Source organism: Andrographis paniculata, unplaced genomic scaffold (assembly GCF_009805555.1).
Source record: "Andrographis paniculata isolate CXL003 unplaced genomic scaffold, ASM980555v1 Contig49END, whole genome shotgun sequence".
In the NCBI taxonomy this organism is placed as follows: Eukaryota; Viridiplantae; Streptophyta; class Magnoliopsida; order Lamiales; family Acanthaceae; genus Andrographis; species Andrographis paniculata.
The window spans coordinates 4,074,802-4,090,187 of record NW_026137583.1 but is presented as its reverse complement, the minus strand read 5'-3'; the positions used below and the strand labels follow the sequence as shown (position 1 = coordinate 4,090,187).

At 34.9% G+C, this 15,386-nt stretch overlaps 2 protein-coding genes across 2 annotated transcripts; one reads left to right on the top strand and one right to left on the bottom strand.

Moving 5' to 3' along the window:
- Positions 1–5,617: 5,617 nt before the first annotated feature.
- Positions 5,618–8,425, top strand: LOC127252958 (putative late blight resistance protein homolog R1B-16). Its single transcript, XM_051277342.1, has one exon. The coding sequence runs from the start codon at positions 5,618–5,620 to the stop codon at positions 8,423–8,425; it is 2,808 nt and encodes a 935-aa protein (XP_051133299.1).
- A 345-nt stretch (positions 8,426–8,770) lies between these two features.
- LOC127252957 (uncharacterized) lies at positions 8,771–10,549 on the bottom strand. Its single transcript, XM_051277341.1, has one exon. It carries the CDS (start codon positions 10,547–10,549, stop codon positions 8,771–8,773), a length of 1,779 nt encoding a protein of 592 aa, XP_051133298.1.
- Positions 10,550–15,386: the final 4,837 nt, after the last annotated feature.

The window sequence follows — 15,386 nt, the reverse complement described above, 5'->3', positions numbered from 1 at the left end:
CATATGTTGTCTATAAGATATAGTATATATTGAGTTATAATATCATATATGATGTATTATAAATATATATTGATCATCCCTAAACCCTAAACCCCTTTCATATACTCATTGAGAATGTTCAATTTGAAGAAGAATCTCTAGGGGTTCACAAAGTTATGTTTAGTTGGCAATTTTTTTGTTTAAATAGTAATTTGAATGTACTATTTTGTAAAATAAAATTAATATATTTCAGTATTGAATAGTAAATATTTTAAAAATAAATGTTAAGTGAATAAACATGTACAATTTTATTTTTTATTTTTTTTTAAATAATAAGATTATCATGTTAGTGATATTCATATATCATGAGGAGACAATTTTTCTTGAATAGTTTGTTAAATTCAAGTATAATATATTTGTAGTAAAACATTTCATTCACTCCTAGTTCTTACAATATTCTAAATATATTTTTACTTAAATATATATTAAATTATAATTCACTTTACAATTAAATAATAATTCGTTAATTTTCAAATACACCTTCCAAATTATGATCAATTGCATAAATTTTTACACTTTCTCCTAAATGTATGTACCCATTTATTTTGTGTATGTAGATTAAATAATACTCCCTCCATTCCATATTGGATATCAGACCGAAATTTAGGATAAGTATAACTAGTAAATAATTAAGAATATATTAGTAAAAATAATTATCCTATAACATAAATAATTATAAATTAAAATTAAGATAAGTAATTATTTTAATTAAAATAAAAAAAATTAAATTAGAATATTTAAAATGAGACTAAGGTGTGTAATCACTTTAAAAAAAAACGAAAGTGATATGAGATGTGGGACAAATAGAAACGACAATGTGAACATGATAGGTAGGACAGAAGAAGAAAGAAAAATTTAAGTAACATTAACTAACATCCTTTGATATAGTTGTAATTTAAGTAGAATATAAACATATTTTATTAGCATTTAGCTAAACACATTTACTAAATTAGTAAATAAATATATTAATCTTGAACAAACTAGTCAAACAAATATATTGATAACAAATAAATGAAATATTTTAGTTCATTTTTAAAAATAAGAAAAAAATATATTACAATAAATTATGAAACAAGCACAAATTCACCCTCAAGGGAAATCATCGAATGATTGAATCATCATCCTCCAAAATTTATCAAAATATATCAACAAGTTATATCGAATTAGTTTTTCTTAAAAAAAAAAAAAAAAAAAAAAAACTCGCTTAATACTTCAAATGACGACACATCAAACATGTAATGAGTCGAGCCATCAAACCATTGTTTTTCTTGTGCTTCATACTTTCAATCTCTAGCTAACTAATCATCGATGTCGTATACTAACAATTAATGCAACACTCCCTCCCTCAACGTTGATGTAATAAACGTACTATCTTCAAAGCCACGGCGTGCGTATTGCTAGCATTTCTTGAATTCGAAAATACTTCGACATTTTTATGTAATGTTAACATCTAATTTAAGTTCCCCAATTGGTGTGAATGCTCTAACATCAATTCTAATCTATTAATTTGATACTTCTATCATTGTACTTTTTCATCCATCCTCCGTTCTGGCGGTATTAAATGCGTTCGTACGCTAATTTATTTTATAACGATAGTGTTGATTAGCTCTAATTAAAATATGAACAATTATTTTCTAATACATAGTTTTAATTAAATTTTTCTGGGAATTATTTCTATATGTTGTCATTTCACAACTGTGTTGATATACAACGGCATCAGATCAATTGTAATATATGTTATATGAACTATTTGTTGGATTACGTAAAAGTTGACGAACTATAAGAGATATCTCTATTGAATAATATGTAAAATATATTATATTAAATATTACGATTCTAACACAAAGATTTAAATAAATCAATATATATTTATTTAATTGATTATAGATGAACACATCAATAATTGTTACACAAATTTCATTAAATAAAAAATAAAAAATGATGGTAACGACTCAAAATTAATTCCCTCTATCTGTCTCTCTCCTAATTGAACTCGACTTGTATTTATTAATTTATTGTATAAAATAAAATTTTTATTTTATTTGAGTTCAATTCATAAAAAAAAAAAATTTAACTTCAGTTTGATTAATTATGTTGTTACTATTTATTTTTTAATTTTCTATAAAAAAAAATATTTACGCCAAAATAATATTTTGTTTGAAAAGAAAACCAAAAAATTTGTATTAAAAAAATATGATTAAACCCTTTAATTAATTAATTAATCAAAACTCAAAATTGAGTGACAATGAATTAATTTACATATATTTTGATTATAAATATGGTTTTAAATGCTTTATTTTCTTTAAAAGATAGTTGGTGATTTTTTATGCCATCTTCAAACTAATTTTTCTATTTTTATAAAAAAAATTATTTTAAAATTTCCTTAAATTTTAAACTCACTCTATTTTCTCCAAAGAATATTTAAATAAAAAACTTAAATCTCTAAAATAAATATATAAAAATTATTTCAATGTCAAAGAGTTCTTTATTTTTTCTTTTTCTTTTCTTTTTGTTTTTTTTTTTTTTCAAAATTATTAGTATTTTAATTGAAATAATTTTTAAATGTAAAGTCTTAATAAAAATAGATATTGATATGTATTTTTTTAAGAAATTTATATATTTAATAGTAAGAAAATAGATAAAAATGTAAACAGACCTTTTGAAATATAAACTTTTTCTAGAATTGATTTTTTTTTTTTTTTAAATCAAAATATTTATCATTTGTAACTTGTAAGTTTGAAGATGGTAAAGGTGCATTCTTTTTTAGTTTTTAGTTTTAACTCGTCTGTGTAGTTTTATAGATAAAATAATTATTGAATGTAAAATCCTTTATCATAAGCCTAGATGTTGTTTAGTAAAAAATTTGTGAAGTTTGGGGCTAACGAATTAAAGAGACTCAATACAAATACAATCGATCCGCTTAAATTGAAGACCGGATCCGGCAACCAACTGCCCGACCAATCTCTGAGAGACCCGTCGGTTTATGGCTTTGAACCGGTATGCTTTATATATATATTTTGTTGCCCTGAACTGGTTCATTCATTTATTGAGATAGAGAACGGAAGAAAGGGGATGGCGATTTTTCTCACTTCCAGCCCTAGGCGATTCCTTCCATGTCGTGATGTGTTCTCCGATGATTTTGTCAGGCGATTTGAGAAGCTCTCCCTCTCCTTCGACGCGCACCTTCCCCCTTGATGTTTTTACAGTTTGATTTAATCGATTTGTGCCTTTATTTTTGTCTCGCGATGTATATGTTGTTTGCGGTGTAATAGGCTTGAAATTGATGTGTTTCCTTAGATTAAGGTTCGAGTTTGTGTGTTAGTTGTGATTCCGTGGCGAGTCATTTGTAGCTTGGGTCTTGGATGTATGTTCTATGTGGTTGTTTGATAGGTGGGTAAAACTGAATCTGAGTAGATTGCTTCCCTAATAATAAAATATTCTTTTAAGTTTTCGTTAAATTCGGGATATTTTTATGGGAATTTGTGTTGTTCATCTTGGATTAGTAAGAACAAAAATATTTTTAACAAATGAAAAAGAACCTGAAATAAATTTTAGGAAATTTCTCTAAAATGGCTTATTGAAGTTATGTGTATATATATTCAATTTTTGAATTTTAAGTATTAAATTTTGTTTTGAGTTTGGAGTAGATTTCAATTTTATTTATAAAGCCCAACTCAAGTGAACCTGTCCAATTTGATAAAATAGTCCATGATATATTTTTGAGAAAAATATTAAAGGGTTTTTTTAGTTTATACTTCAACTAATTTTTTTGGTATCATTTAAGATAAATATATTATTTTCTAACATAAAAATTAATATTAAAATTATATTTAAATTCAAATTCAAACAAAAAGAATTTAAACTTAAATACAAACCAAACAAACTTTAATTTTCTATTGTAAGTGATTACTTATTTATTTTTATTTTTGAACTACATTGGTAATTTTATTTACAGTTAAGTGAAAATAAAATATAACACTCACGACATAATATATATATATATATATATTATTCATAAGACTATAAGAATTGTTGTTATATATTTTAAGTTTTTGCTAACATTATTAAGATTATATATTAGTTACTATAATTAATGTACTCCATCCGTCCTATTGAAAAATTACTATTTTTCATTTTCGTTCGTCTCAAAACAAAGTTATTATTTTTTAATTTAGTAATTATACTACCTACTTCACATAATAAATATCTTTTCAACTTATAATATATTATACAAATGTCGTTGCTTTTATATTAAACCATAGTAATAGGGATATTTTTATCGTTTTTACTACAATCCAATATAATACTAATATTTAAAAATTTACGTGCAAAAAAATAAACGCCACCCTTCCAACGGGACGGATGAAGTATACTAGATCAATTAATTATTATTTGAATATATTCATTTTGTATTACCTTTGTCCATAGACTTTTGATTCTAGTAATAATATGTAAATCTGAAATGTTTTTTAATAAAAAATAATATTATTGTCAAATTCTCTTTTGATATATTTTAGATAACCTGAATAAAATAAAAATAAAAATATTTACACAAAAATTGTGTTAAGATATTCTTTAAATTTAGTTTGTGTTGTAGTTTTAGGAGGAGTAAGCAGCACTGGACTTTTGAATTCATATTAAGTTGACCCGTTTGATGTAATTCTTTTCGATTATTTGAATAGATTTAGACATATGCAATCTAAATTAATTTGTATCAGAAATTGGCCCGTAGACATAACTAACATATCCTTAGGGTGTGTTTGTTCGAGGGATTTTGCAAAAAAATTTACTATTCTTCTAAATTTTTTTTTCAAAAATATTAAATCAAATATTTATTTTTTATTTTCTATATTATTCTAAAAGAACAATTTTACATTCAAAACATCATATCGACACCTATTATATCACATTATACCACTATTCCAATTCAAAATTTTTATTGTTCAAATCGCAACTCAAAATCTAAACCTCCAAACAAACATACCCTCAGTCAACTATGTAAATACGTGTCTTCTTTACGTTTTCGTTTGTCATTCGATCATTAATCATAATCCTTTACAATAAGATGAATGCTGTATATACAAAACCTAAAATCCTTTAGTAAAAAATGATTCAATAGTATGGAAATGAGTTCGGGATGAATTCTTGTGAATTCAAAACCTAAAGACCATAAAGGATTAGTTTGTCCAAAATTTGTATTTACATAATTTTTAATATAAATTTTATTTTTGGACAAAATTAATACTTTTTAAGTCCAATAAATTTATCAACTTTTAATTATTATTTTATATTCAACACTTATTTATAACAAATACCATTAAATTTATTACATTATCTTTTTGTTTATTTTCATTTTTAACTAAATTTTTAAAAATACTCGTAATTACTTGTCATATTTTCAATAAAATATTTATTTTTGTTAAACTCCGCTTGCCGGACCAAGTGCTCTAATTTTAGTGGAAGGAGAGAATATTTAAAATAAAATATTGTTTTTTTATATTAGTAAGAGAAAAAAATTTCAAATAAAAAAAACTAAAACAAACACTTTCAAATTTAAAAATACAAACCCCAACCAGAAATGGCTGCTGCTGAGTCCTTGCTTGGATTTGGATTGATCTTCCGTCTTCGTCTTCGTCTTCATCTTCATTTTTCCCCTCGATCGGAAATGGCAGCTTACGCGGCGGTGATCTCTCTTGCCGACACTGCATCGCGCATCCAAACCCATCCTCGCCTTTCCGCCGCCTTCCCCAACAACCAAATCCAATCCCTCCTCCACACCGCCCGATTCCTCCACCATTTCCTCCAAACCCATTCCTCCGCCGCCCTCGAACCAACGATCGCCGCCGCCGCTAGCACGGCCGAAGACCTAATCGAATCCCGCGCCGTCGACGAACTTTCCGGCGCCCCCCTCGCCGGCTACTGGAACAAATTCATCTTCTCTACCAAACTCAAAAAAGCCATTGACCACCTAAATTCGATCCAGAACTCTCTGCAGATCCACGACACAGCCGAAATCAACGATCAGCAGCAACAGCCGCCCCCGGTCAGATCCGCCGCGACGATTGCCAGAAAGTTCTCCGCTGTAGGTCTGGATAACGACGACTTGGCGCCGATCCTCGATCGGCTCGTATCGGCTCACGGCTCGGCTCGCCAGGTCATCCCTGTCGTCGGGATGGGCGGCATCGGTAAGACTACCCTCGCCAAAGCTCTGTACGAAAATCCTCTCATCAAACACCACTTCGATGTCCGAATTTGGGTTCTGATTTCTCAGAAATTCAATTTCAGAGATGTCCTAATGCAGATTCCGGCCTGCCGGGACGCCATTGACAAGAAGAAGCTCGAGAAAGCCGATGAGGTCCTAAACTTGCCTCAACCACATCTCGCCGACGGCAATAACGACGATGTTGTACTAACCGATGACGAATTAGGACAGGCATTGCACAAGAGCTTATTCGGTCGGCGATATTTCGTCGTAATTGACGACATGTGGAGCGCCGATGTTTGGGATAGCCTCCGGCGGTTCTTCCCGGAGGTCGGAGGCTCGACGGGCCGAGTAATTGTAACTACTCGTCTCGCGAATGTGGCGGCCGATCTTGGCCATTCGTCACACGAGATGAATTTCCTCGATGAGGATAAGAGTTGGAGGCTATTTTGCGAAACCACATTCGTCGACGACGAAGGTTTCATTTGTCCTATCGAGCTCGAGGCGATTGGGCGAAAAATTGTCGAGAAATGTAAAGGGCTTCCTCTCACGATCGTCGTGATCGGAGGTCTTTTGGCGAAGTCTCGTAGGACAGTCGAGCATTGGGGGCGCGTCGCTAGCGATATAAACTCGGTTTTGAATTCCGAGGGCGACGAGCATTTCTTGGATATATTGTCGTTGAGTTATAACCATTTGCCCGTTCATCTCAAGCCGTGTTTTCTTTACATGGGAATCTATTTGGAGGACTCTGAAATCCACGTGTCTCGGCTCGTCATGCTATGGGACGCCGAGGGGTTTTTGAAACCGGAAGAATCTAGAAGGTTCGAAGACGTTGCGAGAGGCTACTTGAAGGATCTTGTCGATAGGAATCTCGTTTTAGTCCGGAGATGGAAGTTCGACGGCAAAATCAAAACTTGCTACGTTCACGATCTTTTACGAGAGTTATGCTTAAGGGTCGCTCGGAAAGAGAAGTTTTTGCACGTCGTGAGCGAGACCGAGACCGACGATAACTCTATCGGCGTGAATCGAAAACATCGCGTCGTGATCCATGAGAGAATCTCGAGTCGTCGAGATTGTCCTCGGGTTGTACGTACAATGGATTCGGCGCGCGTTGTTCGATCCCTTATTTGCGAAGGAGGCAAGCTTCCGTTGAGGAGTAAGTTGCTGAGAGTTTTGGAAAACGTCGACCTAGAGTATGTGCGGGATGTTTCGAAGCATTTGAATCTTCGATACATTTCGTATAACTGCCGGTACACTTGGATTTTCAACCTCCCGTCGACTATCCATCGACTATGGAACTTGCAGACGTTGATTTGTCGAACGAAGTTTCTCTGCTTCGCCCCGCCGGAGATTTGGGAGATGCAAAAGCTCAAACATGTCGAATTCCACGGCATCCATCTCCCGGATCCTCCTCCACGTCGCGACATTTTGAGGAACCTACAAACGCTGTCGAATGTGGTGAATTTCAAGTGTGGCGAAGAGATCGTTAGGCAAATACCGGGCGTCAAGAAGCTGAAGATTAGGTACGACGAAAGTCTAGTCGAATCCACAGCGGTCGAACACTTTTGTCTCAACAAACTCGATCAGCTTCAAACACTCGAAACTCTGTATGTCTCATCGTGCATCGATCTTGCCCGGAGACGGGATTTGTTCCTGACTGTTGCATTCCCGAGTTCGCTCAAGAAGCTGACATTGAGAAGTTGCGCGCTCTGTTGGAACGATTTGACAACGATCGGCCCGTTGCCCTGTCTTGAAGTGCTTGTGCTCGAAGACACTGTCCGAGGAGACGAGTGGCATCCGGTCGAGGAGCAATTCCAGTGCCTGAAAATGCTTGAAATCTACGCCTGTCTCGAACTGACCTGTTGGAACGTTGACAGCTCGCATTTTCCCGTCCTGCAGAATCTTGACTTTGGCTACATTCCAAGTTTGGAAGAGATCCCTTCAGAAATCGGAGATATACCGACTCTCCAATCCGTCGAGCTCGGTTGTTGTAGCGCGAGTTTAGCCATTTCCGTGATGAAAATGCTCGAGGAACAAGAGAGCTACGGGAACGAGGGCCTCCAAGTTCGAGTCGCGTTCAGCAGCGAAGGCGAACAAAAGCGCTTCTTCACTTCGCTCGACAACAATGGGAGCTTCCGAAGCAAGAACTTTCACGTCGCCAACCGCTCTTCGTCGCAAGGTTAACATTTCCTGCATGGATACCCTTCTTAACATGGTATCAGAGCCATGATGTCCGTATTGAGTATTGATCCTATTTGAATTTTCGAGATTATGAGAAGTGATCAATATATCCCACATTGGAAAAAATGTCAGAACTTCCTTGGGTTATAAGGATCAGAGTCAAGGCTACTCCACCTATCACCAATTGGTCTAAGGTTAGAACTTGGGATCCCTTCTTAACAGTTTATGAACGTTCTTTTGAGCCTAAAACTACGGTAAATTCGAAAAATTGCATATATACACAAGAACTTCGACGTTCGACACATAAAAATAGCTTCAATTGATCGATCGATCGGTTCGATTCCGAGCTTAGACTTGTCTATGTACATGAGCTCCGGCCTGATAGATAGTGAGCTGATGAATAGCCTTAGTGAAGAGCTCTCTCAACGCCGGATTCTGCGCCACGGCGTGACGCGCCGCGCCCTCGAGCACCACCAGCGCGTGTGCCTGCTCGAGCACCTTACTGTCCCCGGCGTTCGTCGCGAGGTTGCAGAGCAGTACGAGCTCGTGCAAATGGCTCCGATCGTTCCTCCTCATCAAGTTCATTATCTTCGGGACCCCTCCGAACTCGATGATCGCCTCCGAATGCGCCTTCCGGTTATAATTCGTGTCGCGCACGAACTTGCAGAGAGCTTTCGTGGCTTCCGCCGCGACATCCGGCTGCCGGTTGCCCAGCTGCGCGACTAACGATTTTACGATCCGTTTTTCCTTCGCGGAGAACATCGTCGCTAAGCACCCGATGGCCATTACGGCCGGAACGACGAGGGCTGGATCGGATTCCTCGTCGATTACCCGTAGTAGCTGGTCTAGGACAACCTTTGTAGCCGTCGAACTTGGCTTGAACGCTGCGCGTTTTAGCTCGGAGTCGCGCTCGGCTACGGCGGCCAATTCCATCACTACTTTCATACAATTTTTTTTCAAATCGGCTGTGTTCTCCATGTCAACGATCTTCGCTAACACTAGCAACGCTTTTGTCTCGGTGATCTTTTTGCTGTTCGAGGAACTCCCCCTTGCTAACCTCCATAACGCCGACGCGCAGCTCTCTTTCAACGCGAGGCGAATCTCGGGAGGCTCGGACTCACGGTCTTTGTCTTTTTTATTACATTGGTGCTTACTGCCGTCGAGGATATGGATGCCGTTTAATTTCATCATCGTTTTATTGACCTCGACGAGCGAATGCAAGTTGTTATTCAACTCCTTGAAGTCGCCCAAATCGACGTCGACGCACAAAAGCTGAACCAACGGGAGAGTGACGTTCTCCTTGCCGAATTCGTCGCGGCATTCGGCGTCGGATTCTAACATCCTCGAGATTAGATTCACGAGCGTCACCTGAGCCGCCATCGGAACTTCCGCCAGCGCTTTAACGATGACGTGAACGCCTCCGGCGTCCACGATCGTTTCGATGGCGGCGCGGTGGTGATCGGCGAGGTTGCAGAGGGCCGTTGCGGCGGCGCTCTGGGCATCGACATTGCCGGATTCTTTGAGCATTTTGAGCAGGGGAGGGATTCCGTTCTCCTCGACGGCGATTGTTTTGGTCCGGTCGTTGCCGGCGGCCAAGACGGCCAACTGGCGGGCGGCGTCGGCGCGGCCGGAGTGGACGGCGGCGACGCAGGCCCAGACCCAGGCGAGGATGGGGTCGGTGCTGGCGAAGGGAGGGAGGGTCAGAGTGATGGTTCCGTTGTCGGAATCTGTACGGAAGATGGAGAGGACCCACCGGACATCGGCGAGGGAAGAGTCTAGAAGGTTCGAGACCTTCTTGAAGTCGGCGGCGGTGGTGATGGAGAGGACGTGGTGGAGGACGTTGGTGCGGCGGTGGCGGCACTTGCGGGCGAGGGTGAGGGCGCGGTCGAGGGTTTTCGTCACGTCGACGGACATGCGGCGGATGGGGCGGTCGTAGACGGCGGCGGAGGCGGAGGTGAGGAGCGCGGCTGAGCGGAGGAGCTGCGACAGCGCCGTGGCTTGGCGCGCCAGCTCGGAGTTCTCCGGCTTGAACGACTCGGCTTCGCGCGCCGATTTGATGACGCGGTCGGCGAACAGGATTGGGAACGACAGCACTTCCTGGATCGGCTTGGAAGATTCGGCCGCCATAACCACCGTCGGGGAATATTCCGGCGAGATTTTCAGATCGAGCAATCAAAAGTGGAGAGATTATTTTTGAAGGAAAATACGGGGAAAAGACGAGAGAGTATGAATAGATTGGGTTTTGTAGGACCCATAAGATCAACGGTGGGATGATGAGTTGACTTGGATTGTTTTGGTCTTCATGGGAAGGATGAAAGAAATTATTGCACTTTGTAATTGTATATTATTCACAGATTAAAAGGCAATAAAGGGGTTAGAGTCTTTTGCATGATTGTACTTGTGTTGTAATTTTATTGGTTTTCTGACTAGACAAAACACTTGTAATAATACTCTACATCCCGGAAGTGTGTTATATATATATATATATATATATATATATATTTAATTATGATTAAATGGTATAAAAAAAGATTATTTAGAATCATTTTTAATAAAAATACATCAAACAATTTATTTTTTTAATAAAATTTTGAATTTATATCGCTATTTTTAACTAATTACTATAATTAAAATATTATTATTTGTTAAATATCGTGTCAAAAGTAATTATATATTTTATGTGTGGACAGAGGGAGTATTACTATTGTAAAAAATTGCAAATTATTTAGTAAATACATTAAAATTAAATATCAAATAAATATAAATTAACTATGAATATATTTGTACTGTAAAATAGTTTTAAGAAATATTTTTTATATAAAATAATAAATATAAGGTAGATAATATAAAATAATGAATACATATAATATATTAATTTTATAAAAAAAAAAAGGAAAAAAAAAAAGAGAAAGAAACGTGTGTAAAAAAATAAAATCCAAAAAAAACACACTAATTTTCAAATGTGAAAAAACGAGTCAAACAGTGGACCACTTGACCCTTTAAATAAAGGATTCAATGGTGGGCAAAATGTATTGTTTTCAAATTATTTTGTTATTTTGAATTGTTTTTAAAATAGTAAATATTAGAAGATTAGGTTAACCATTTTGAATCAAACTATGTAGGCTGAATATATTATTTTGAATATAAAATAAATCGTGAATATAATATATCAAATAAAAAATTGATACTATTAAATATATCTTCTTTTAGAAAGTTGAATAATTTTTCAATGTTTATGGTACTTGTCGTCAGTTTTTATAATAAAGTATTGGAGTTAGAGCGTGTTTGGTAATTAGTTGACACCAGTTAACTGTTAGATGATTTAATTAGCTGATAGTTGTTAGCTTATTCAATTAACTGATTCGATTAGTTGTTCGTATTAAAATATTTGATGAAATAATTGTTTGATATTAGCTGTTTATACGTAAAATGACAATTAAAGATATTTCTATTTTATTTTATTTATGATATATTCAATTGTATTCTTTTGAATTTAGATTTTTGTAAAAGTGTTATAAAATAATGTTTATTTTTATTATAGTTATATTTAAAAAAAATATATTTTTATTGAAAAATATAAATAGTTTTTTCAATTGAAAATAATGTAAAATATAAAATAATAAGTTTTTCGTGTATATATATTTCTATTGTTAAGGGCATCCACAACGGGAGACGCTTGTTGAGAAGCGCCTCCCACGTCATCATTTATTAAATAATAAAAAAAATTAAAACACCAATTAACATAAGAAACGATACATTGCGAGTGTACCGTTTCTTCCAATTTTTGTGGGCCATGGTCCACTTTTTTATTCAATAAATATTAAAAATAATATTTATAATATATACTTTTTTATTTATATTTATAATAATTTGTTTTATTAAAATATTAGATTTTAAATTTTATTATATGAGTTTTATTTAATATTTATTTTTTTATTAAAATAATATTGTTAATAACTATAGTATGTGGGTGTGGAATTATTATTTTTATTTATTTTATTTATTTATGCTAAATAATTATTTTATTTTAATTAAATATTATAAGAATAAAATATAATGAAAAAATATAAGTTTATTTTATAAATAGATAAAATATTTAATGAGGTGGAAAAAGTAAAGATTTTAAAGAGTTCTTTGATGTGAATGTAAAATATAGTTGGAGTTCTTCGTGACGTGGCGGAGAGAGAAACTGACGTGGCACAGGAGAGAGAATGGGAAGAAACCCTGGATGGGTTTCTGTGTTGTGGATGGCCTAATTATTGATTAGTTCATTATATTTATAATTTTCAATAAATTTAATTAATTTTTAGTATAGAATTTATATAATGTATTTTTAACATGTCTTTAGATTCATGTCTTAACATGTTTACATTAGTAGAATATGTAATTTATTTGTCTCGTTTATTGATGAACATGTATATTTAATTTTGCAGTGTTTAATCGTATGAATTTCTCTGACATTACGTGTGATATCCCCGAATTGACTGGTGATAATTACAAAATCTGGAAGGAGAGGATTCTCCTTCATTTAGGTTGGATGGACATTGATTATACTATTCGGAAATACGAGCCGCTGGTTATTACTGAAACCAGCGAGCCAGATGATATGGATCTTTATGAGCGATGAGAGAGATCTAACCGTCTTTCCATGATGCTCATAAAGACCAAGATCTCTACTGGTATCCGTGCGTCTGTCAATCAACATAGTAATGTCAGAGAGCTTTTGAAGGCTATTGGTAAACAATTCGTTGAGTCTGATAAGGTTCTTGCCAATACATTGATCATTCAGTTCTCTACCATGAGATTCACAGGTGTGAGGGGTGTAAGCGAGCACATAATGCGCATGCGGGACATTGCGGCGCAGCTGTAAGCTTAGAGGTGACCATGTCTGATTCATTGCTTGTCCATTATATTTTGTGCACTTTACCTCATCAATACGGTCCATTTAAGATATCCTACAACACACATAAAAATAAATGGTTCATCAATGAATTGATGACCATGTGTGTTCAAGTGGAGGAGAGACTATTGATGGAGGAATGTGAGAAAATTTATAATGGAAGCTTAATAAATCCATATATAGAGTGAAGCAAGCCTCCCGCGAATGTTATTTGAAATTTCATGATGTTATCTTTTCATTCGGCTTTGAAGAAAACATCATGAATCACTGTATATATCAGAAGGTTAGTGGGAGTCGTATTTTCTTCATTATGTTGTACGTGGATGATATTTTGCTTACAACTAATGATAAATGGATGTTATATGAGGTGAAACAATTTCTCTCAACGAACTTTGATATGAAAGATATGGGAGAAACATTTTATATCATTGGCATTAAGATCCATAGAGATAGAAATCGAGGCATTTTGGGTTTGTCTCAAGAAGCCTATATCAAGAAAATTCTAGAAAGATTTAATATGAAAGATTATTCACCGAGTGTAGCTCCTATTGTGAAGGGTGACAGACTCGATTTGAGTCAGTGTCCGAAAAATAATTTTGAAAGGGAACGCATGAGAAATATCTCTTATGCTTCAGCAGTCGAAAGTCTTATGTATGCTCAGTTTTGCAACAGGCCTGACATATCATATGTTGTTGGAGTATTAGGAAGATATCAGAGTAATCCGGGTGTTGACCACTGGATAGCTGCAAAGAAAATGATGAAGTACCTTTAAGGTACGAAGGATTACATGCTCATGTATAGACAAACTAATGTCTTGGAAGTGATTGGCTACTCCGATTCGGACTACGCTGGTTGCATTGACACTCGAAAATCCACATCAGGTTATGTGTTCATGTTGTCTTGTGGAGCTATCTCTTGGAGAAGTGCGAAGCAATCTATCACTACTACTTCCACTATGGAGGCTGAGTTTGTTTTATGTTTCGAGGCTAGCTCGCATGGTGTATGGTTGAAGAGTTTTATATCCGAGCTTAGAGTCGTTGACTCTATTTCTAGATTGATCAAGTTGTACTGTGACAACTCTGTTGCGGTGTTTATGGGTAAAATCAATAAGAGTGAGAGTCGAAGTAAACACATCGATATCAAGTATTTAGCCTTAAGAGAACCCGTCAAGGAAAATAAAATGGTCATTGAACACGTTAGTACAAAGCTGATGCTTGCTGATCCCTTGACTAAAGGCATGCCACTAAAGAATTTCAGGGATCACGTAGCAAGTATGGGACTTGATTCTACAATGTAGTTTATTTGCGCACATTGTTATTTGAAACTCTTATTTAGTTTGATGTTTTATCGCGTTATTGTGCACATATTTGTTTATTATTAAGAAAACTCGCTTAAGTTTAACCTGAAATAAATATAAGATTTATTCATTAAGTTTTGAATTTAGTTTGAGATGTTTGACATATCGTGATGCATGAAAAGTAACATTTGTTTATAAAAGACCTACCGTCATGATTCATATGTAAAGTTTCTCGTTATGTTGTGATGGTTTGAGTGGGTCAAATGGAAGAATGTTAGTTTAATTAATTTATTAATCATATTTAAATTTAATTAATTTTATATTATCTTATATTATTAAACTAACTCTAAATTGTGGCTCACTTTTTTCCCATTAAGTCCATCAAATTCAAAATATACGTGAGAAGTGGCAGAAAAATCATGATGGACGGTTTTTCTTTTTAATTATAAATACTATCACATACGAGTTACTAAACCTACTCTCGAAAATTTAGAATACACCATCGTTATTTGGGAGTAAGGGTTTGACAACTTCTTCCTAAAGTACCAGGGTTGGCGACATCTTCTAAGGTTGCAACATTTAGCAACATCCTCCCAGTGTTCCAACCACAGATTACTTGAAGAAAAAATCTCAATGACAAATTTAAATTTTAATAGGCGGGAGATTTGTTAATTATCATATTTGTTTCATTTAAGAATTATTTCTTACATATACTCCCTTCTTTTGGGAGTCATATATGGATTTTATTTAGTATTTAATGTATGAAA

Coding starts and splice junctions, on each gene's coding strand:
- LOC127252958 (XM_051277342.1), top strand. CDS start 5,618: ATGGCTGCTGCTGAGTCCTTGCTTGGATTTGGATTGATCTTCCGTCTT.
- LOC127252957 (XM_051277341.1), bottom strand. CDS start 10,549: ATGGCGGCCGAATCTTCCAAGCCGATCCAGGAAGTGCTGTCGTTCCCA.